The sequence below is a fragment of the Rutidosis leptorrhynchoides genome, unplaced genomic scaffold (assembly GCF_046630445.1).
Source record: "Rutidosis leptorrhynchoides isolate AG116_Rl617_1_P2 unplaced genomic scaffold, CSIRO_AGI_Rlap_v1 contig28, whole genome shotgun sequence".
NCBI classification, from domain to species: Eukaryota; Viridiplantae; Streptophyta; class Magnoliopsida; order Asterales; family Asteraceae; genus Rutidosis; species Rutidosis leptorrhynchoides.
The window spans coordinates 45,018-67,634 of record NW_027266525.1 but is presented as its reverse complement, the minus strand read 5'-3'; the positions used below and the strand labels follow the sequence as shown (position 1 = coordinate 67,634).

General features: G+C 34.6%; 3 protein-coding genes and 1 pseudogene across 3 annotated transcripts; 3 read left to right on the top strand and 1 right to left on the bottom strand.

The window, feature by feature from the left end:
• Positions 1-4,563: 4,563 nt before the first annotated feature.
• On the bottom strand, positions 4,564-6,571 carry LOC139882526 (uncharacterized). Its single transcript, XM_071866829.1, has 4 exons — positions 6,300-6,571; positions 5,253-5,406; positions 4,971-5,171; positions 4,564-4,881 (listed from the first exon to the last, which is right to left on the bottom strand). The coding sequence occupies exons 1-4, from the start codon at positions 6,569-6,571 to the stop codon at positions 4,564-4,566; spliced, it is 945 nt and encodes a 314-aa protein (XP_071722930.1).
• Positions 6,572-8,648: 2,077 nt separating this feature from the next.
• Positions 8,649-9,089, top strand: LOC139882525 (uncharacterized). Its single transcript, XM_071866828.1, has one exon. The coding sequence runs from the start codon at positions 8,649-8,651 to the stop codon at positions 9,087-9,089; it is 441 nt and encodes a 146-aa protein (XP_071722929.1).
• Positions 9,090-15,136: 6,047 nt separating this feature from the next.
• Positions 15,137-17,315, top strand: LOC139882524 (vesicle-associated protein 2-1-like). The gene is made up of 7 exons (XM_071866827.1): positions 15,137-15,191; positions 15,846-15,916; positions 16,026-16,107; positions 16,366-16,481; positions 16,572-16,688; positions 16,797-16,865; positions 17,022-17,315. Exons 1-7 carry the CDS (start codon positions 15,137-15,139, stop codon positions 17,313-17,315), a joined length of 804 nt encoding a protein of 267 aa, XP_071722928.1.
• Positions 17,316-18,465: 1,150 nt separating this feature from the next.
• LOC139882534 (bax inhibitor 1-like) lies at positions 18,466-20,141 on the top strand (annotated as a pseudogene).
• Positions 20,142-22,617: the final 2,476 nt, after the last annotated feature.

Sequence of the window (22,617 nt, the reverse complement as noted above, 5' to 3'; positions counted from 1 at the left end):
TAGTGAATTTCCAAGAAAAACGCAGAGTCCCGTAACCGAGCGCCTAGTATCTGGGCACTTCGCCCAGTCTGCATCAGAGTAGGATTGGAGACGAAGAATATTTGCGCTGGGGAAGAATAATCCTTGACCAGGTGATGATTTCAAGTATCTCAAAACTCTGTGTCCTGCTTTTAGGTGTGCCTCTGTTGGATTGGATAAAAACTGTGATAAACATTGTGTCGGCTGTGATATATCAGGTCTTGTGTGGGTTAAATATAATAGCTTTCCAATCAGTGTTCTATAGATAGCTGGATCAGGTAACAATGGTGAATTTTCTGGAAAATCAACAGAATAGAGCATAGGTGTAGATGCCGGTTTTGACCCAAAAATCCTGCATCATTCAGCATTTCTAATGTGTATTTCCTCTGGCACATGTGAATTCCTTTCTTTGAACGAGCTATTTCAAAACCCAAAAAGTATTTTAAGACTCCTAGATCTTTGATGCTGAATTCATTGTGTAGAAAGGCTTTGGTTGCCTCTATTTCTGCCATATTATCCCCAGCTAATATAACATCATCTACATACACTAGGAGAGCTGTGAATGACTTTCTTGTGTGCCTGATAAAAAGGGAGTAGTCTGAGCTCGACTGTTTGTATCCGTATTGAACAAGTGCAGCAGTAAGTTTGGCATTCCACTGTCTACTAGCTTGCTTCAAACCATACAATGATTTGACTAGTTTACATACTTTTCCAGGTGACACAGATGATCCTGGAGGCGCCTGCATATAAACTTCTTCCTCTAGATCGCCGTGAAGAAAGGCGTTGTTGATATCCAATTGTGCAAGATGATATCCTTTTGCTGCAGCGATGGTAAGCAGAACTCTTATCGTTGTGAACTTTGCTACCGGTGAGAATGTTTCGTAGTAATCTAGCCCTTCCCTCTGTGTGTATCCTTTGGCAACCAACCTAGCTTTGTGTCTTTCAATACTCCCATCTGACTTGTGCTTGAGTTTAAAAACCCACTTGCACCCAATTGCTACTTTGTTCTTTGGCAAGTCAGTAATCACCCAAGTGCCATTGTCATTCAAGGCTTTCAATTCAGTATCAATAGCATGCTTCCAATTTTCATCCATAATTGCATTTTTAAAACTCTTTGGTTCGGCTTGACAACATATTTTAAGTGTGAATGCTAAATGCTTTGATGACATGTTTTGATAAGAAATGACCTTTGACAGGGAGTGAGGCGTACCTGGAATGGAGCATGAGTTGCTGAATTTGAGGAAGGATTGATTGTTGAGCTGATCAAAGGAATGGACCAAATTACAATGATAATCCTGCAAGTGTCTAGGTAAGCATCTTGGCCTAGTTGATCTTCTAAGGTTACTCTGATTATCCTCATTTTGTATTTCATTTTCATTTTCAAGCTCTAAATCACCATATTGTCCTGAAGGTTCTATCGGCTCTCCTAGGGAAGCAAGAAAATTTGTGTCCAATTCATCATCATCATCAATGTAGGGATCAATTCTATCTAATGCAGGAACAGGTAACCCAAAATTGTCTAAATCAATGTTTGGACCCTGATATGGAAAAACATTTTCATAGAAAATCACATTTGCAGAAACCAGAATGTTATGGTTGTCTAAATTCAGGATTCTAAAACCCTTTGTGCCACTTGTCACACCTAAGTAAATGCATTTTGATGCTCTTGAGCTGAATTTTGTTCTATTCCTGTTGAGATTAGAAACATAGCAGAGACATCCAAACACCCTTAAATGGGATAATTCAGGCAATTTTCCATGCAATAGTTCAAAGGGAGTTTTATTTTTCAAAAGAGGGGTAGGTGTTCTGTTTATTAAGTGAACTGCATGAGAAATGGCAAAAGACCAAAATTTTATTGGCAGTTTACTTTGAAAGAGTAATGCACGACCTACATTTAGTATGTGTTGATGTTTCCTTTCAACTCTTCCGTTTTGTTCAGGATTTTCAACACATGAAGTCTCATGAATGATCCCATTTTCTGCATAAAAGGTAGGAATGTTAAATTCTTGACCATTATCACTCCTTATGACCTTAATGTGTTTTCCAAATTGAACCAATGCATGTTTGTGAAATTGTGAAATGAGACTTCTGGTTTCTGATTTGTTTTTCATGAGAAAAATCCAAGTATGCCTACTATAGTCATCTACTATTGTCAAAAAATATGCATGTCCATGTATTGATGATGTGTATGGACCCCAAATGTCCATATGAATTAGATCAAATGTTTCTTTTGCAATGGAATGGCTAATTGGAAAACTTAATTTTCTTTGCTTAGCGAAATGGCATATCTCACAAATATTGTCTTGACAAAAAACAATGTTTTCATTAATATGCTTGAAAGAAGACAATCTAGCATTTGAAGGATGTCCTAGCCTAAAATGCCACAAATCAAAAGATTGTCTACTCTGGTTGGATAAAGCATTAACATTAGAAATTAAATAACTGTCATTTGCTAACTTAGACTCTGGCTTGGACAGGTTCAAGTAATAGAGTCCATTGCTTTGTTCAGCTGATCCAATCGTCTTCCTCGACCTCAAATCCTGCAATAGACACTTAGAAGAATAGACCATGGCAACGCAATTAGAGTCTTTTGTGAGCTTACTGGCAGAGACTAAGTTGAAAGCAAAATTTGGAGCATACAACACATTATACAAGATAATATGTTGTGTTAGTCTAATTTCGCCTATGTGTGTGACTGGAACTGACTCTTTGTTTGGGAGCTGTATGATATGATTTGATATGACTTTTAATTTTGAAAAAGAATTCAAAGTGCAACAAATATGATCTGTGGCTCCTGTGTCAAGTAACCAAAAACCAGATTTTTGAAAATGTAATTGTGTGGGTTTTGGTTGTTTACCAGAATTTGCAATTTTGGATGAACTTGCCATGTTGCTATTTGATATCTGAATTTCAGAGTTGTGGACATGGTTGGATCCCATTTCTGCTTGCCTTTTTAGAATTTCATACTCTTCCTGTGTGATAGAAATCCTGGCTGCATTCTGATTTTCTGTATTTTCCTGGTTGATTGTTGCAGCATTGGCACTGCTTCTGTTGTTGGATCTCCAGTTTGGAGGAAAACCCACCAGGCGATAGCATTTGGTAGCTAGATGACCAGGCTTCCCACAGTGAATGCACTTTGGCCTGTTGTCTCCTTTTTTCTCATAGGAATGCCCTCGATTAGGCTGGCCTTTTGCAGCAGTATATGCTACAAGAGAGGATGCTGAAGCTTCAGAAGGGGAGATCATGTTTTGTCTCTCGAACTGAACCACGGTGGAGAATACCTTTTGTAGAGTTGGAATAGGCTCGGTCGACATCAGAGTAGATCTGGTCTGAGCATATGCGCCATTTAAACCTTTCAAGAAGCGGATGACTTTATCAGTTTGATAATAGCCAACAATAGTAGGTCTCAGCTTACATATGCAAGTGGTGGCACAAATACAATCAGGTATGGGCCTGATATCTTCATATTCATCCCATAATGTCTTCATTTTTGTGAAGTAATCAGTGACCGATAGGTCTCCCTGAGAAAGGGTAAAGATTTCTTGCTGAAGATCAGCAATCCTTGCAAGATCACCTTGAGCAAAACGGTTGAAGAGATCTTGCCATATCTCAAAAGCAGTTTCAAATTTTTGAATGCTGCGTCTGATGGAAGGGCTAACAGAGCTCATGATCCAGCAGCTGACCATGATATTGCATCTATCCCAATGAGGATAGATTGAGTCATCGATATTGGGCTTTGTAATGCTCCCGTCGATGAATCTGACCTTGAGTTTTGATCTCAATGCCATTTTCATGGCTCCAGCCCATGAATGGTAGTTGTGAACTTCAAGGCTTGGTGAGACGAGAACCGTTGAAGGATTCTCGCTGGAGTGAAGGTAATATGGTGAAGTTGGGTTCATGGAAGGGTCATTGTGGCTTGTGTTGGATGATAGTGCAGAAGCAGCTACATCAGAAGACAAGGCAGATGTTGATGACATTTTCAATAATAGAAACCAAACTTATTTTGTGTTTTTCTATTTGTGAGCTTAGTGAACAAAGAAATGTGATTTGCTTTTCTCTATTTAGGCTCTGATACCATGTTGAGTTTATCAAACATAATAATAGAGAAATTGAGAGAAAGTTCTTTCTTCATTCAATAAGATAAGTTTTACAACACTAGAGTACATCTATTTATACAAGTGTTGGAAAATCTAATCTAGATTTTATTATATATTCAACAGTGACATCTATCTAAGTTGTAGAAGAGTATGGTAGAGTATGGTGGGTGGCAGGCCGGAATGGCCTGCTTCCGATGGAGTGGAGTGAAAGAAATGTCTGGTGGAGGCATGGTGACGATTTGACCAGCTTGAGCTGAGAAAAACACTTCAGGCCCCAAAAATAAAAAGGAATGGACAGTAAGCCCAAAAACGAGAGAAATGGGCTGAGTCCAAAAATGGACAGTAAGCCCAAAAACGAGAGAAATGGGCTGAGTCCAAAAATTGGTTTGCCAGAAACGTGATTGACTTTAGCGTGATCATCTTCTTCTTCCTTCATCTTCTTCTTCTATCAGGCATAGCATTTCAACAGCTTCATCCAGTGAAGAAAAAGGCTGAACGCCGGCCTCTGGTTCTTACGGGTCATAATGAAATCTCTGGCAATATGATATCCTGATTGAACAGTATATTTACCCGAGAGAGTACCCAACCAAATGAATCTGTCTTTGGCCGTCGGGGTGATCAATGGTGTAGCTAGTATGGCACGACCCTGATTTTCCTGAAATAAAGAAATAACCAGGTCCCTCTTCCAGGAAAAATCCTGAGAATTAATAAGAGAAGCAACTGTAAGGTAAGGATCAAAGGATTGAGAGGGAGGTATGACTCTATGCTGATCAGGAACATTTTTAACCCATTTATCCTTAAAAACATCAATTTCTGCTCCATTACCCACTCTCCACCGCCCACCTTCAATCAAACATCTCGAGCTTCAAGGAGAGCTATCCAAATTGCGGACGGATTAGAGCCAAGAGAGGCATTTTTAAAAGAAGATATCCGAAAATATTTCTCTTTGTAAATTCTGGCCAACAGAGTATTCGGCTCTGTCGTGAGTTTCCACGCTTGTTTGGTCAAAAGGGCCAAATTATGAGCATCAAGAGACTTGAAACCCAAACCTCCATCCTGCTTTTTCTCACATAAAGCCTATCATGCTAACCAATGAATCTTACGAGCTCCCATTTCCGATCCTCAAAGAAACTTTACACAATACATTTCCAGATCCTCACAAAATCCTATCGGCAAATAAAATAAGCTCATCACATAAGTAGGAATAGATTGAAGTACCGATTTAATGAGTACTTCTTTCCCCGCAGCCGATAAAAATTTGACCTTCCATCCTTCAAGTTTGCTCTTAAACCTGTCTCGTAAATACTCAAAGGATGACTATAATATAATAAAAATAAAAGGTACTGAAAAGTAGATGGAACTTTACTTATTACGGATGGGTAAATTAAAAGTAGTAGTAAAAAAATTTTCTTTAGATATCAGTAAAACATATAAAAACAAGAATTGCACATCGCCCCCAAACTCACACAGCTAGGTTACCATTTTAGGATTATTTTTCAATTAAAATTTTTCTTTTTCTTTTTTAATAAAAAATAGGATATTTTTTTTCTAAGTTTTAATGAATTTAAAAAACATATACATAAGGCAACCACCAATTTAAATATTTTCCAATTACCATTTTATTTTTCTTTTTTAAATAGAAAATTGGTGATTTTTTTTTTAGTTTTAATTAATTGGAATGAAATATACCTCCCACCAATTTAAATTTGTTGTCCATTTATTTTTTTAATAAACAATGAGTGATTTTTTTTTATAAAAAAAAATCTTAACTCATTTATATAATTAAAAATTATTTTAATTTTCGATGAAATATATTGGATATGAATAACAAGAGTTAAAAAATCAATACTATCACAGATTAATATAAAAAATTATATATAATACGTCAATATAAAATATATTATTATCTTGTACTAAACATATATAAAGATATTGATCCAAGGACAATGTATGGATATTACTCTAGTATTGCCATATATATATATATATCTCGCCTCGTGCAAATTGGTTGGCTTATGGTTCTTCATAACTGCCCAAGCATTTTGATGCGTAAAATAATCATATTAAAAGCCCTACTTAGTCCCCTCCCCTCCCTCCGCCGCCGCTTTCTCTTCGGCGGCAGGGAGGCCTTTCTTCTGTTTACCCTGCTTTTAATCTCTATCGGCTCTCTTCCCTCAGATCTACTCCTCTTTGTCCATGGTTTTTAAAGTTTCGGCCATCTTTGTCTCTGGATGTGGCTGTCGGTAATAGGGTTTTCCTTCTCCGATGGTGTTTAGCTTGGTTTCTGGTGGAGCGAGGCGTGGTTCTTCTTTCTCTCCAAATAGGATGGCGATCTTCTTCTCGCCGTTGTCTCCATGTCTCGTCATTCTCAGTTCCCCTGCCCTGCCGCCGCCGCTGTCGGTCTCGAATATCTGCTGCTGCCAACGTTTCCTCTCTCGGTGCTCTGCTCTGGTCATTTTCTTCATCTTCTTCTTATCTCGACGCGTTTCTCTCTCTAGTTCTTCCTCTCTCGGTTGTCTTCCTTTGTCTCCGACGACGTTTCTCTCTCTCTGGCCTTCTCCTCTTCCCTTATCAGATCTCCCTCCGGCACAACACCACCTATCTCTCCTCTCCGACGTTTATCCTCCTCCTTGGTTTTGTGGTTGCCGTCGTCGGAACCGCCGCCAGCAGTAGTTGGCCTCTTTCAATGCCGTCAGTATGTCGTTAAGGTTTAGGGTTTCTTTGGTTTATTGTTGCGCTCAAGTCTTTTTGGGCCCAATTTATTTGCTATTAGGCCTTTTTATGTTGTACTGTTGGTCTTTGTGGTTGGGGTTGTTTTGTCGCAGCCTTAATTTAAGAGTTCCTCGTTTGTTTGTCTATAACTAATATCCGATGAAAATCGTGTTGATCTAGATCTATCGTTTGTGATAGTGTCAACATTGATATTAGTTGTTACCTTTACTTCGAGGTTCTCCTAAGTTTTGGATATAATTGCCTTGTGCTAACGCTTAGTTATTTAAGGATTGTCGACAAGGACAATATCAACTTTTGGGTAGTTATAGTTTGCAGCATATTCTTGGATGTTGAGCATAGTCATGGTTTCTTTTTCCCGTTCGAGAACAAGGGAGGTTTAGTCCATGACGTTTTTGTATTCTCTTCATCCTTTATTCGACTATAATTTAGATCCTCCCCCAAAACTTCATGTATTAATGTGGAATTTTTCGACCTCTGCTGTATTCTTTCTTTTATTAATAGTAATGAAATAAAAACTTGTATAAAAAAAAACATCATAAGTATAATCATGTACTGTATAAGTTTTTTCAAGCTAGGTGTAATATATGAAAATTTATTTATATATATTTTCCTTCTGCGTATCTATCAAAATCTCATTCATGCCCAATCAAGACGTAGTCCAATATATAAGTAAAGCGTTTCTAGCTACGTGAAGTTATATGATCGATTTTTTAGGGAACGGATTTTGGATAGATAAATTGTATTATACATATTAAAAAATAAAAATCTCATTCATGATTCATCACTCTATGATCCTTTCATATTGATTCCGCATATACAATTTTACTATCGACCATAATGAACTTCGAAGTTTGAAAGATTCGATCTTCCCTTGAAAATAATTCTCGCAAACTGACAACTTAATAGTATTTCCTTAATTAATTTAGTCAAGTCTGAAATATTGTTGTCTTTAATGGAACAATAGGAAGCAAACGAGGTTGAATTGACAATGAGAGAGATTTTTTATTATTTTTTTAAGAAAAGAATATCTGAAGATATAATGTGTTTTGATATTTTCTCTATGCATCCTAACTACTCTCCAGGGCCGGACCGGCTATGTTTTCTCAGAAGTATTGGGACATCGTGACTGATTTTATTTGCAAATGAGTGTTGGGAATTCTGAATCGAGGAGAAGATCCGAGTTCAATTAATTACATCAACATTGTTTTTCTCCCGAAGGTAAAAAATCCAGTTACTCCCTCTGACTTGCGCCCCATAAGCTTATGTAATGTTTTCTATAAGATTGTTTCAATATGCATTATTATTCGTATGCGTTCTTGGCTGCCTGTTATAATATCTGAGAACCAAAGTGGATTTATCTCGAAGCGTTCAATCTTTGATAATATCCTGATAGCTTTTGAGTTAGTTCATACAATGAAGCTTAAAAATTCGGGTCGTGTGAGTGACATGGCTATCAAATTGGACATATCTAAAGCTTATGATAAATTTGAACGGGATTATATTAATCAATGCTTGTTGTCTCTTGGTTTTGATTCTCGATTTGTTTCCTGAATTATGAGGTGTGTCAAGTCAGTCTAATATTCAGTGTTAGTGAATGGGTCAACAGTTATTGATTTTTTGTCCTCAACGAGGTCATCCTCAAGGGGATCCGTTATCTCCCATTTGTAAGTTTTATGCTCCGAGGGATTGTCTGGTTTGATTTAATCCCATGTGTCATCGAACTTAATTCAGGGCGTAGCTGCTTCTAGATAAGGGCTTAGGGTTTCTCATCTTCTTTTCGCTGATGATTTCCTCTCACTTATGCAAGCTGTTAAACTACAATGTGATAGATTTTTGGATATTCTTAAGCTATATAGCAGAGCTGCAGGACAAACCATTAACTTTGTCAAGTTCAGTATCTTCTTCAATAGCAATGTCTCGAGCAGCCTTAGGGAATCTCTAAAAGCAAAGCTCAATATTAGCAACACACTGGCCGATAGTTCCTATTTGGGGCTCCCTTTGATCATTAGGCAAAAGAAAGCTGAACCTTTTGAATTTTTGCTAGATCGAATAAAGAACAAAGTCGCAAATTGGAAAGGTAAACTTCTTTCTAAGACTGGAAAAGAGAATTTAATTAATTTAGTGCTTCAGGCTACACCAATTTATGCTATGTCGCTTTTTAAATTACCGAAAGGTTTTTGTGAAAGCCTAGAATCTTATTGTGCCAAGTTTTTTTTTGGGGAACAGAGGATGGAAAGATGAAAACTCAATGGCATCGTGGGATAAGTTGTGTGCGCCTAAAAGAGAAGGAGGACTTGGTTTTCGTTCTCTTATAGCGTACAATCTTGCCCTCTTAGCCAAGCAGAGTTGGAGAATCCTTATTCAACCATGTTCCTTGATGGCTCGTATTATGAAAATCAAGTACTATCCGAATCGGTAGGGAAAGTTCTTTCTGAGATATGGCGTGCGCTATGTGAATCTCGGCAAGTCCGGCTACCTGAGGGTCGATAGAGGATAGGAAATGGCCAAGATATTCGTGTCTTTTCGGATAGATGAGTTAAAAACCCGCCAAATTTTAAGGTACCTCTCCCTCCAATTTATGATTGATCTTGATCTAGTGTTAGTAGTTCGCTTGAATGGGGTCTTGCAAAAAGGAATGTGTCTTTATTAAGATCTCTTTTCTCTAGTGATATAGTAAGTACAATTATTGCCTCTCTGTTACTGAATTTGGAGTGTTCTGATCAACTTGTATGGTGTCATTCTCGCAATGAGGGTTATCAAGTTAAATCAGGTTACTATATTGCAAAGCAGTTACTGATAGAATCTCGATTTTTTGAGGATCAACCGGTTGTGTCGACCTTTACATACTGGGATAAGTTATGACTGCTCAAATTACCTCCTCATGTAAAGCACTTTGATTGGAAGTTGTGTAAAGGTCTTATGGGAACTCGAATTATGCTTAATCTTCGGGGCATGGAGCTGCCTGATGCATGTGAGGTATGTTTGAATCATCCTGAGACTATCTTACACTTATTTAGAGATTCTTGTTAGTCAAAAGTTTTATGGGGATTGCTTGGGGTGAATTTCGTTCTTGAAGATCTTACTCTAGACTATGCTATTTAGCTCAATCATGTCTTTGCTGGATTATCGGATGATGAACTCTTGTTACTTGTGGTTGCTTCATGGTGGATATGGGCTAACAAGAATCGAACTATTTTCGAAGGGGCTTATTGGAGAGTTGTATGTAGTAAGGAAGCTCATAGCCATTGGATGCTTGAGAACAAAAGTTTGGACCAAATGCTTATTGTACAACGCCCGAGCAGATCACGACAATATCCTGATTGTTGGCATGTCCCACCATATGGAGTGATTAAGGTAAATATTGATACAACCTTCTCCTTTGGTTCGACTACAAACACTTTTGGATTTATAGCAAGAGATAGTCTAGGCAGGTTGTACATGCTGAATATGGTTTGTTGGGCGTAATTGAGGACTCGTTACATGCTAAAACTCTTGCAGCATGGCGTGCAATTGTGTGGGCAGCAAGAATGGGCATTCCAAAGCTAATATTGGAGAGTAATTGTCAAGTACTTATCAGAGTTGCAATTATCCAGCCAAAGCTTCATTATGTCGGGTTTGATTATTGCAAAGATTAAGGAAGCAGCCGAATCTTTTAGTTCTGTTTTCTTTTCATTTATAAAGCGATGAACTAATTAAGTTGCCGATGCGTTGGTAACATACAATTCTATCCACCTTGCTAGTTCATTGTGTTTTACTTTACAATAGCTATCGAATTATGTAGTTGATTTAGTCCATTTGGACGCTGTAAATGAATGATTAATGACGCTTTGCCGACTTTAAAAAAGTATATATTTTTTCCGTGAAATTAATCTGTTGATGAAAAATTGAATGTCCATTTGGAATTGCTTAAATTTTGTGCTTATAAGCTTATGATATTTTTAAGCTTATATGGGTGTTTGGTACTTTAAAATAAAAAGCGCTTTGAGCTTTTTTAATAGAAGAAGCACTTCCATAATTGATATGCATCTAAGGAGAAGCAGTGAAGCCATGAATCTAGGCTTCTCGCTTATTCGGACACGGAGCTACAGTATCTTTAAGTTATATTTTTAAATTTATCCTCAATTATTAAAAAATACCAACTTTATCCCTACATCTATCTGAAACAAAATGTTCTCTCTTCTCATTAGCTGCTGTATATGATATCATGATGTAAATTAGTTTTTTTAAGTTTTTAGTCCTTTAATTAATTAATACTCCTTAATTACTATTCCTTCCCTTCCAAATTAAATTAAAAATTATATAAACATAATTTTTTATCTCAAATTAAATATAAAATTTTTGACAAATTTAAGAAATATTAATTATATTTTTCCATTATACCCTCACCACCTTCACCCTCACATTCTCCATGTATTTTCCTCACAAACTTTACTATTTTCACCCACATATCCATCATGAGAGTTTTTTAGTCTATACAATCACAATTATATTAGAAAATGAATTAAAAAATATATTTTATTAATTTGTATGAAATCCTTTAAATTAAAATCTAATTTGAGACGGAGAGAATAATAGTTACCGCTCTTCATGAAGATAATTAATTAATTCTTTCTTTCATTCCTTAATTTTTTCCCTAATAATTTGTACGAGAAATTTTTTTATTATTTAAACTTTTTACAGTATATATGTCCATTTAAATATGAGTACATTAAATTTAGTGTTGAATTCAATTATTATGTAATTACCACCATTTAAAATGATACCGGCAATTATACGGTATGAATGAATATTTTTTTGGTCTTTTTCAATTTAAACATTTATTTTATCAAATATTTAATTATAAAAAGTCATAAATAATTTATATTATTAAAATAATTTTACCAAACATCAAATTCATTATTTTTTCAATTACTCAAATCAACTATTTGGAAAAAATGTTTACATCAGTCCTAATCTGTAAGCCACGGCAATTTCAAATTCAGACCGAGGGATTTAAAGCTTCTTTTCAAGATTCAAAGATTTGCTTTTGTATGCCGACTTTTCGAAAGCTTACCTTCAAAGTTCGCACTTTTCTTTCTTGTAATTGGGTTTTAATATTATATGCCTCTAACAACCCATTATCAAAAAAAAATATTGAGCAATGCTTTTAATAAAATAATGATTCGTCTCATGCATGCATTAATCAATTTTTATTAAAGTTTGCCTCCACTTTTATACGAGACAATTAATTAATTCAGTCATGTACCTAAATCAAAACATTAATAACAGCTTATCTACCTCTGCCGGATTCTTTTATTACTGTACTTCTGTAGTACTCATACTGTATACATCTTCCATTTAAAATTTCAATATTTCTCCTACTAGTTAAAATAATCATCATTTATGATAAAAATATTAGTTTGAGATGGACCCGCTCACAGACCGATTCAGAACCTAAATCAAACTGGCCCTAGTCATTCCCCAAATCGGACTGAACTATTCTGGTCGGTTTAACAAACCGATACAGAACCGGTTACGTCAAAGGTCATAGTCAATTTATTGAATTAGAATTGTTGAAGTAATGTTTCATATCAGGCAGGACATGCTCATGAACCGAATTTTTGACCACTTCAAAAAGATAGAAAATAAATAAAAGTTTCACTATGAATTTATCGAATATTACTTATAATTTCTTATTAAATAACTCTTTGCATTTTATCTAAATTTGTTAAAGTTATTAAAATAATTATTTAAACCAATAACAAAATTTAACTTGGTTCGATTTTGAACCAATAATGAATCGATCATGAACCCGACATGAACCGTATGAGCATTGCTTCATATAAAGTTCAAAATATTCACGAACAAAAATGGACCCGAAACCGTCTTCAATCCGGTTCGGCCCAAAACCGCCTAAAAATAAGTACTAACTAGGGTATTAAAAGTATGATCCTAAACCGCCGTTAATTGAGTCGGAACCGGTTATCGGAGAGGAATTAAATACAGTAACATAAAATAAAATGGGCAGGTCTAACGCCACGAAATTTTTTACTGTTGCCACGAAATTTATATGCTTAATACCAATTTGACCATATTTTGGAAAAAGAGAAAAAATCTTTTGACCACTACCTGACAAACGCATATGCGCAGTACAGGTCATATTTCGACTGTCCTGATTATCGAGCGCGCTACAGTCTTAGGGTTTGAAACGGAACGGTAAACGGATATAATGAAATCGAACACACTGTGTCCGGTTTTGGTTTAGAGGGAATTAACTTTTTCTAATTATAATCGGACACATAGTGTCCGGTTTTGTAAGAGAAAAAAAAAAAAAAACCGGACACAGTAAAGCCGGCTACACCATGTCCGGTCATGGTTATACAAAAATATATGAACTTAATTTATGAAAATTCAATTTTTGTTGGAGTAGTTACATAATTTACACACATTAAAAATCCTTTTAAATTCAGCCAAAATTAATCATAGGCTTAGCAAATAAAAACAACACAAATTGATTACAACTTTTTACAGATCAAACTTTTATCATCATGAATACCCCAAACAGTTTTATTGATTACTTGAAAAAGTAAAAAATCAGATCACATTGAACAGAAATTTTGCATCATAGCTCGTATCTGCATGAATCATTTACAGTGAAACCATGTCCGGTTTTGTATCAAAGCCGGCTACACCATGTCCGGTCATGGTTATACAAAAATATAATCATGTGATAATGATATAATCTGCTAATAATGATGTGCTAATGATGTAAAAATGATGTGCTCAGCCAATGATGACCAAGACCGGACACATGGTGTCCGGTTTTGCTCAACACCGGATACATGATGTCCGGTTTTGGTCCTTCCAAAATTAATTAATGATAGTCGAACACACCATGTCCGTATTTCAAAATTAATGATGGTTTAATTGGTTTAATTAAGCTAATACGAAGAAGATCGAATACACCGTGTTCGATCTTCTTATTTTTCTCCACCTCCACCTAAAAACCACATATTCTGTCCAGCTATTACGGATTGAACACATATATGTAATTAACTCCCTGATTATCTAAACTTTTCTTCACATCAATTCAATTCAATTATGACGCACCGTAATATATGCCCGGACAAGGTGAATGGAGGCTAAATGCCATCTTTTCTCTCCACAAGACTTCCATAACTTTCAATTCGAAATTCGAATGATTTATTTTTCTGTCAATTTCTTCATATCTGATTTTGTTTCTGCGTGTTAGTTTTCTTCGATTTTTCCTTTTCCAATAAAAACTGTTTACTTAGGTAAATTTTTTAAAAAAATTTAGAGAAAAAATAAACTCATTTGACTGATTTTCGAAAAATTAAAATTAACTATTTTTTATTTTTTTCTTCGTTTTTCCAAAATCAGAAAAGTCAATACTGATTTTGAACAATATTAATTGTTGTATGTGAATTTCGGGTCAAAAACCATACTTTCAATTATATTTTATAATTTTTTTTTATGATTGTATTAATTACCATGAACCTCTATGCAATGGGGAATTGTCTTGGTGGAAGATGTGAAGAGGAGAAGAGACGTATTTGGTTTCATATTTATAGGAATAAAATTGGTATTTTTTAAAAAAAAAATTAAAATTTTCGTGACAACAGTCAAAATCTTCCTGACATTAAAACTGTCCAAATAAAATACTCTTTAAAGATTGGGAGAAAAAAAAATAAGTAAGAGAAGTCAAGTTTTAAGAAAAAAACAAATAAGAAATTCCCATATTCTTGCTTTTTCGTATTTGCAAATATACACGTCAGCGGACCCCACTTCCAGTCTGGTTAAGTTTACTTTCTCTTTCTCTCTCTAAAAAACACTATAGAACCGGGCGTTCCATTCCTATTTATTTGCCACGTGTCCCCTTTCTCTCTTCGTCGTTGCCAATTTTTTTTTTTTCCATCATCGGAGGTTGTACAGAATCTCCGTGCCTCTCTTTGTCTCTGTTCTTCTTCTTCCTTCTAACAAAAGACCTAATTTCTCTCTCTCTCTCTCTCTCTGATATTTGGACCACATAAATTTTTTTCCTGAACCGCAAACCTGATTTTGGCGCCGAATTTCTCTCACTGCTATCCGTACGAATACACGATCGATCCAAAAAAGGTGTTTAATTTCATATACCCTTTTTTCTCTCCAATCCAAACAAGTGTTTAATTTGGCTTGAAGTCGACGAATTTCTGTTTGATTGATTCAATTGATTGTATGAATTAATCAATTTTTTTTTTTTACGCAGAAGGAAAAGTGTTTTTGTTGTGTTTATCTGGTGGTGCTAAGTCATGACTGCCGGTAATCAGCTGATCTCTATTCATCCTGATGAGCTCAGATTCGTATGTATGTCATTCTCCCCCTTTCCATTTTTCTGGGTTTGCATGTATTCCTGGTCTTCAATTAATCGATAATTCGTCAATTTTAGCCATGATGATGCAAATTTGGTTTGGTTTAGAATGTGGTAACTGTTGTTGAGATGAAAAATTCAAGTTTTGGAATGAATTAGTTTAGAAATATATGCTCTGATTTAGCGAATAGGAGAATCAATCTACAAAGTTAGAAGCCTATTGGTGCATGAGTTTTGAAGGTCGAATTTTGCCGATATTTGTATTGATGAAATGTTAGTCAAAGAGTTCTCACGTTGCAATATCCATTTTTTCTTCAGTAGTTCTTGAAAACCAAAGCTATCATGATGCAAATTTGCTTTGGTTTAGTTTAGAATGTGGGAATTGTTGTTGACATGAACATTCATGTTTTTGAATGGATTTTGTGATGGAATCATGGAAAAGGAAATGGCCGAGTGTGGATTAGTTTAAAAATATGTTCTCTGGTTTAGCGAAAAGTACTTTTTGACAAGAAGGAATATGAGAATCAATCTACAAAGTTAAAATCCTATAGGTGCATGAATGAGTTTTAAAGGTGGAATTTTGCCTATATTTGTATTTATGAAAGGTTAGTCTAAGAGTTCTCACGTTGCAATTTCCATTTTTTGTTCAGTTGAGCTTGAAAAGCAAAGCTATTGTGATCTTAAAGTTGCAAACAACACAGAAAACCATGTTGCTTTCAAGGTACTACCTCTGCTATTATTATGATTCTTGTAATTTGATATATTTGTCAAATTCTCTGTATTATAATAAGCATCTTTGGTTTAAATACTGCACTCTTGTTTTATGCTAGGTTAAAACCACTTCACCGAAGAAGTACTTTGTAAGGCCCAACACTGGAGTTATACAGCCTTGGGACTCATGTGTTATAAGAGGTACTCCTCTATACTTGAGATGACTATCCTTTGTTCGTTAAAATAAGAACTTTTTGTTGTGTTGTGGAGGTATCTTTGGGATTGGTGCTAAAAATGGACTTCTGAGAATAGCAACTGCTAGTTATACAGAAACTTGTTAGGTTATATCAGCGAGATGAAATTTTAGCCTGTCTGTTTTTGCAACGGGGAATTTTTTGTTTGTTTATCAGATTTGCTCTCTCCTGTTTCTAGTTTTTAACTGACACTCAATAATTGCAGTCACCCTACAAGCCCAACGAGAATACCCACCAGATATGCAGTGCAAAGACAAATTTCTCTTACAAAGTGCTATAGTGGCCCCACATACTGATGTTGACGAGCTTCCACAAGATACTGTAAGTATCTTAGTTATGAATTCTGATGCTATATTTATATCTTGTTAGAGTCAATAAGCAGTAACTTATTATTTTCTTTTGTGCATCCAGTTTAACAAGGATACTGGCAAGGCCATTGAGGAGATGAAGCTAAGAGTTGTGTATGCCTCTGCTTCATCGGGTGAAGCAAATTCAGAAGCCACTACACAAAATGTTGATAAAAATCCTGTAAGTCTAGTTATAGATTTTATCTATTTTGCATTTGTTTTATGATTATCTTCCAAAGACTCGGCCAGATATGTATTTTTATCTTAATTTCTGTTTATTTTTAATCAGGCTTTACAACAATTGAGGAACGAAAGAGATGCAGCTGTTCGACAAACCCAGCAATTGCAGCAGGAATTGGTACATATCCAAACTGTTTTGCATTTATCTACTTAAAACCAATGTTAAATCGCAGAATAAACTGAGAATGGGGCTAGTTTTACTTGGTTATGGTTGCCAACTTATAAAATACTACTGTAGATATAAGCCAATGTTTGAATGAATTGTAATTTCCAGGATTTCTTAAGGAGACGAAGAAACCGAAAAAGTGACCCTGGCTTCTCTTTCAAGTTTGCAATACTCGTGGGAATTATTGGGATCATGGTGGGTCTCCTATTAAACCTCACGCTATCGTCGTCACCTTCTGCTGATCCATCCGTTGCTAATGTGGTTCCCAATGGGATTGCCTCAACCGTGGCCGATGTAGTTGCCTCGTCCCTCGCAGACGGGATTACTGATGGAGGAGGTGCTTCAGCCTCTCCTCTTTCCGAAGCACCTCCTCTTACGGAAGGAGCAGCAAAATCTAATTGACGACAGAATTTGAACAGAAACAGAAAGATGGATGTTCTTGTTAATTATTATTAATTCCTTTTGTACACTTCCAAAGCTGCAAAATCCTTATTGTATATTTTCTCTCTGCAAGTTCTTTTTTTTTCACCTCAAAATCTGTTGGTTTGCCGATTCTGTTTTTGTTGACAATTTTACCAGATAGTGTGTGACAGTGACAGGTTATAGTTTCTTTTGAACAAATTTTTTTTTTTGTAATCATTTATTTTTTTACATCTCATGGTCTGTTCATTTGCCATGCATATTGTTTTCAGCAGTAGGAGTAAGTTGGAAGTTCATTGTCCACTCACATGTTCTCCATCTAACCACAATTAAAGTTCATTGAATTCTCCAATAAATCAAGAGATACGGAATTGAACTCTGTCTGAGTGAAAGCAATTAAGTCTTCTCACAGCAGTCCACACATTGTTTTAGCAGTACCAATAATTGCTCCGAACGGGGATAAGCGATTCCTCGGACCAACAAGAGTAGATGAACAGGGCTAAGCGTAGCGATCCATAATGACCAACAAGTGGTAGTACATGAGTATTCACCAGTGAATATGTCTTTCAACTGATGTTAGGCCCTGACTCACCCAAGGACCAACAAGGGATAGTACATGAATATTCACCTACTATCGATCAACTATGCCTTTCAGCCCGATCTTAGATCCTTACTCACCCTCCGTGGAAACATAAGTTTCATATACATTGAAATCGAAATAATCGGGTTCAAGAAACCGGTTTTTTGTCTCTGCAACCTCTTTAGCTTTGGCATTAGCAACTTCGATATCCTAATACCAGTCTCATGCATTACAGGAAATAGCAGTGAGTGATCTCTGCTGCTAGGATGTGGGGATGACAATTAGGGCATTGAAAGCAAGAAGGACTTTCTTGCTAGGATTTGGGAATGCAAGGACCACATTGTAAAACCTTTTGAGGAATATTTATAAGAATCAGTCGACAAAATAAAAAATATCTTGTGTGGGGCTTAGATATTCAATGCCGACAGACACTATATAAATATTTCCAAAATTCCGGAAGTCAAAAAGACTTTCTTCATTTTTATCGAACTTTATTTCTCACCACCAAACAGCCTTCAGAAAGAAAGGAAAAAAAAAAAAAAAAAAAACACCATGGATACGTTCGCTTTCTTATTTGATTCTCAATCAAGAAATAGTTGGAGTTCTGTTTCTCTCAAGAACTTCCGCCAGATCTCTCCCGTTGTTCAAACTCACCTGAAACAGGTAAATCATATCGTCTTCTCCACAAATTTGTTTCCTTTTTGGTAATTTCCCAGAAAAATTAAGTCTTTTATATGATTGTTTATCATCTTACAGTTAAAAAAGGAGCAACCTTTGATTTGATTTTACATCAATTGTGTTGTTTCAGTGTAGGTTTAAAGAAGGTTTTAGGTTTTGGTTTATTGGGGTTTTGTATATTCACTGAATTATTGACTTAATTGTTTGATTTTATTATGGTTTATTTGACAGTATGAAAAATGATCAAATTTAGAGATTTTAGTGATGGGTTAAAGAGGGTTTAGGAGAAACTATCTTTATTTGATTGTAAAATTGAAAACTTTTACTGAATTATTGACTTGCTTGATGTTTTATAAAGGTTTATTTGACATTATGTTGTGCTCTGGTCGCTTCTGCCATGGGAGTTTACCTTCATATGATCTGGAACATTGGAGGTCTCCTTACAACTCTTGGATGCTTTGGATGCATCGTCTGGATGCTCTCTACTCCAACTTATGAAGAAGTACTTTTTTTTTTTTTGTCCTTTCATTTTCCGTTTCCTTTAAAATTAATTTCTAATTTTGGCTTTGTTATATCTTTTGTTGAGCAGAAAAAGAGAGTTTCTTTGTTCATGGCATCTTCCCTGTTCCAAGGAGCCTCTATTAGTCCTCTGATTGACTTGGCCATTGAAATTGACCCAAGGTACTCAGTTTTTGTTTTTGGGTTTGAATGGACTTTTAGAACTCTTGGGGACTTATAGAATTAACATTACTTGTTGTTTATTCAATTTTTTTGGTCAGTCAAATATTATTTCCAACAAAAAGGGTATACAACTGTAATTACAATCACTCAACCCTATCAAACTGTAAATCTAGCTATGATCTCTACCATTAGTACTAGAAGTAGATGATAAATTGAAGCATGAATCCTATTACTTAAATTCCTCGTGCTGCCATTAGCATTCCTTATTTGTTGTTTTATCTTTACAGCATCTTGATTTCTGCATTTGTGGGGAACTGCTGTGGCATTTTGTTGTTTCTCGGCTGCTGCCGCGTTGGCCAAGGCGTAGAGATACCTTTACTTAGGAGGCTTATTGTCTTCTGTCTCTCCATCCTTCTCTGGTTACACTTTGCTTCTTGGAGTTTCCACAGCTTTCTTCAAGTTTGAGGTATATAATTTTCTGTTTCTGGTAATGTCATTTTGATTTTCATTGCTGATAGCTCATTTTTCTCTAAACATGGCTTTTGTAGTTGTATTTCGGCCTTTTGGTATTTGTTGGCTACATGGTGGTAGACACACAAGACATAATTGAGAAAGCGCATATGGGTGACCCTGGACTATGTCAAACATGCTCTCATGGTTTTCACTGATTTTGTTGCCGTCTTTGTCAGAATTCTCATAATCATGGTGAGTTTCTTAGCCTCGCGTTCGTCGTGTGTTTTGCTTGCTCCAAACACACAACGAAAACACCCTAAAATTTCTTGGAGAAATTTAACAATCAATTTATTTTGATGCAGCTGAAGAATTCCATGGAGAAAGAAGAGAAGAGGAAGAAGAAGAGAAGGGATTAAGAAATAGCGGTAAAAGGTGAAAATATCGTCTTCTCGCCGGTAAAGAAGAAAAGAAAGGGTAACTATTGTCGATAGGTATACTAGGAAACAATGAAGATAGAAGATAGCTACTGTCTGTATTATATTTTTGTTTTGTATTGTAACTTGTGAGATCAGTTTTGCTTTGTTTGGTTTTTGACCAGTTTTTCAGTACCTTGTGTAACACGGGAATGAAATGCACTTTTACTTTTATGGGTTGAGTTTGACATCCAATACCTCAGTTTCTCTGGGTTATGCTTTATTAAGCCCAGCAGCAGTTTTGGGCCCATGATAATCTTTTATTAAATTACTACTTTTTATTTTAGATGTCTGTGTAATAAAATTTACATTGATCATTTAAATATTATTTTATAAAATTAATGCAGTTAATTTTTTCAAATACTTTAATTTAATTCACTCTATGAATAGAAAAATGCGTAGTCAAATAATATAATAATTAGTAAGGTAAAGAAATCATTGTTTTAGTTAACTATTTTTTTTATTTTATTTATTCTTAATATAAACTATCTATCTAAAGTCTATTCTTCCTCAATAAAATCGAACTTATGATCTTTTGATGAAAAAATGGGTAACTTATTGAGCCACACTATAATTGGCTCCGTCAATTACTAAACTATTTCTTCAATATTCATCATTTTTATTATACGATATTTGAAATGGATGGAGAAAGTATATAAGATAAATTAATAATTTGGGTGAAAAAAATAAAGATTATTGAATGGTCATAATTAAAGTGCAAATACAGTATGTCTTTGTGAGATTTTTAGATCCTGACAGAAATACTTTTTCCTTAATATGGACAACACATATGGGTTCAACTATTGCAAATCCTGATCAGAACCCACAAATGGCCTTTTCTTATTGATATATTTTTTTAACTAATTACTTATTTTTTATCAGTAGTTTATGATTATCAAGTTTTTATTTTTGACTTTAAATAGTTATTGTCTTTTATTTTTAAATTCTTTTAAATTTGATGTGTTTAGATTAATATTAATGATTGGATACATTCAATTTAAATATATTTAAAAGATAAAATTATATTTATTTGAGGACGGAAGTAGTATAATAGAGTTGGATACAATGATAATTATATTGTACTCCCAAAGAAAATTATTGAAATCTATCTTCGAGTAATTTGTAACTTCAAATAATTATGCATTTTGTATTAATTTGTGTTCTCTGGTCAATGAATTTTGACGTGAGGTATATTTTCACCTTATTTTCTATGGCAATAGTCTTCTCTGATGTGCAGATTTTAAAATTACCAAACGAAACAAAAGTAAATTATTTTTTTAAAACGAAAAAAAAAAAAAAAAAAAACAATCTTTCTTGTAGAACCTTGAAAGTATAAATATATGAGCCATCAATTTTTTTTCTTTTTATAAAAATGTAGCCATCATTCAAAAACTTAGCATCTTGTAATGTTTAAATAATATATTTAGGTGCGGAATGGATTTACTTCTTAAAAAAAGGTGTGGAATGGAAATATGGAATGGGCGACTGAAGGCATAGTGTCATTTAACCATGAATATATATGATGTAACCCATAAGATAAATGCTTTGTCAAATATGGTTTTCTTGGTCAGCTTTGGTGGGTCTTCCAAAAAAATTGTTCCGATGATTAAATTTAAAGAGATAAAACATTTTTTTTTTTTATAATATGAAGAGATAAAACTTAGTAATTGTAAATTACTTGTATGTGAAAAATCGAATTTAAGATAAAATAATTTCATGTTAATCATGTTTTATTTGAATTGTTTTTTTTTATCCTTTTTATCCGTATCTATTTGGAGTCGATATTTATTGGTGTCATTTTTTTTTTTAGAAATTATAATTAGATGTATAGAATTGTAATTTATTATGGAATCCATCTTTATTAAGTCGAGACAGTTTTTACATAATTTTTTTTTTGAACTTCAATTTATCTCATCGAATTATAATTTCTCGTACATCTTCTAAATATCAATGAATTTTATTAAAAAAAAATATCAATAAATTAGAACGTTGACCTAAAAAAAATGACTTATGCAATGCAAATAGGGATAATTGACTTCAGTACTTGTAAGTTTTTCTTCCCCATTAAAGTTAATTTTAAGTATTACTTATTGGTAATTTGACTATTCGTCTTATTTATGTGTATGAATAATATATCACGATATTAATAAAAATTAAATATATCGATAAATATATTACACATTTTTTGAAAAGATCGTGAGATCTATGAGACAATATTTGTTGAGTGGATTATCACTCCGAACAGAAAAGAATCTCTAATGAAATATTGTCAATCTGATAAAAAATTATGTATTACAATTTATATACGTTCGATTCTAAGTAATTGAGAATCAGTCTTATTCAAAACTTAATGTCTTGTAGCAATAATTAAAAAGAAATAATTTTGTATATTTTCAACGGTAGATAATTTCTTTCTTTG

Bases quoted from the DNA above. Each gene is read 5' to 3' on its own strand.
- LOC139882525 (XM_071866828.1), top strand. From the start codon at position 8,649: ATGCAAGCTGTTAAACTACAATGTGATAGATTTTTGGATATTCTTAAG.
- LOC139882526 (XM_071866829.1), bottom strand. From the start codon at position 6,571: ATGACCAGAGCAGAGCACCGAGAGAGGAAACGTTGGCAGCAGCAGATA. The intron at 5,172-5,252 runs GTAAAGTTTCTT...GAGAAAAAGCAG, and splicing joins AGGATCTGGAAATGTATTGT to GATGGAGGTTTGGGTTTCAA. The intron at 4,882-4,970 runs GTTTGATTGAAG...GTTCCTGATCAG, and splicing joins CTCTCCTTGAAGCTCGAGAT to CATAGAGTCATACCTCCCTC.
- LOC139882524 (XM_071866827.1), top strand. From the start codon at position 15,137: ATGACTGCCGGTAATCAGCTGATCTCTATTCATCCTGATGAGCTCAGA. The intron at 16,689-16,796 runs GTAAGTCTAGTT...ATTTTTAATCAG, and splicing joins AAAATGTTGATAAAAATCCT to GCTTTACAACAATTGAGGAA. The intron at 16,866-17,021 runs GTACATATCCAA...TGTAATTTCCAG, and splicing joins AGCAATTGCAGCAGGAATTG to GATTTCTTAAGGAGACGAAG.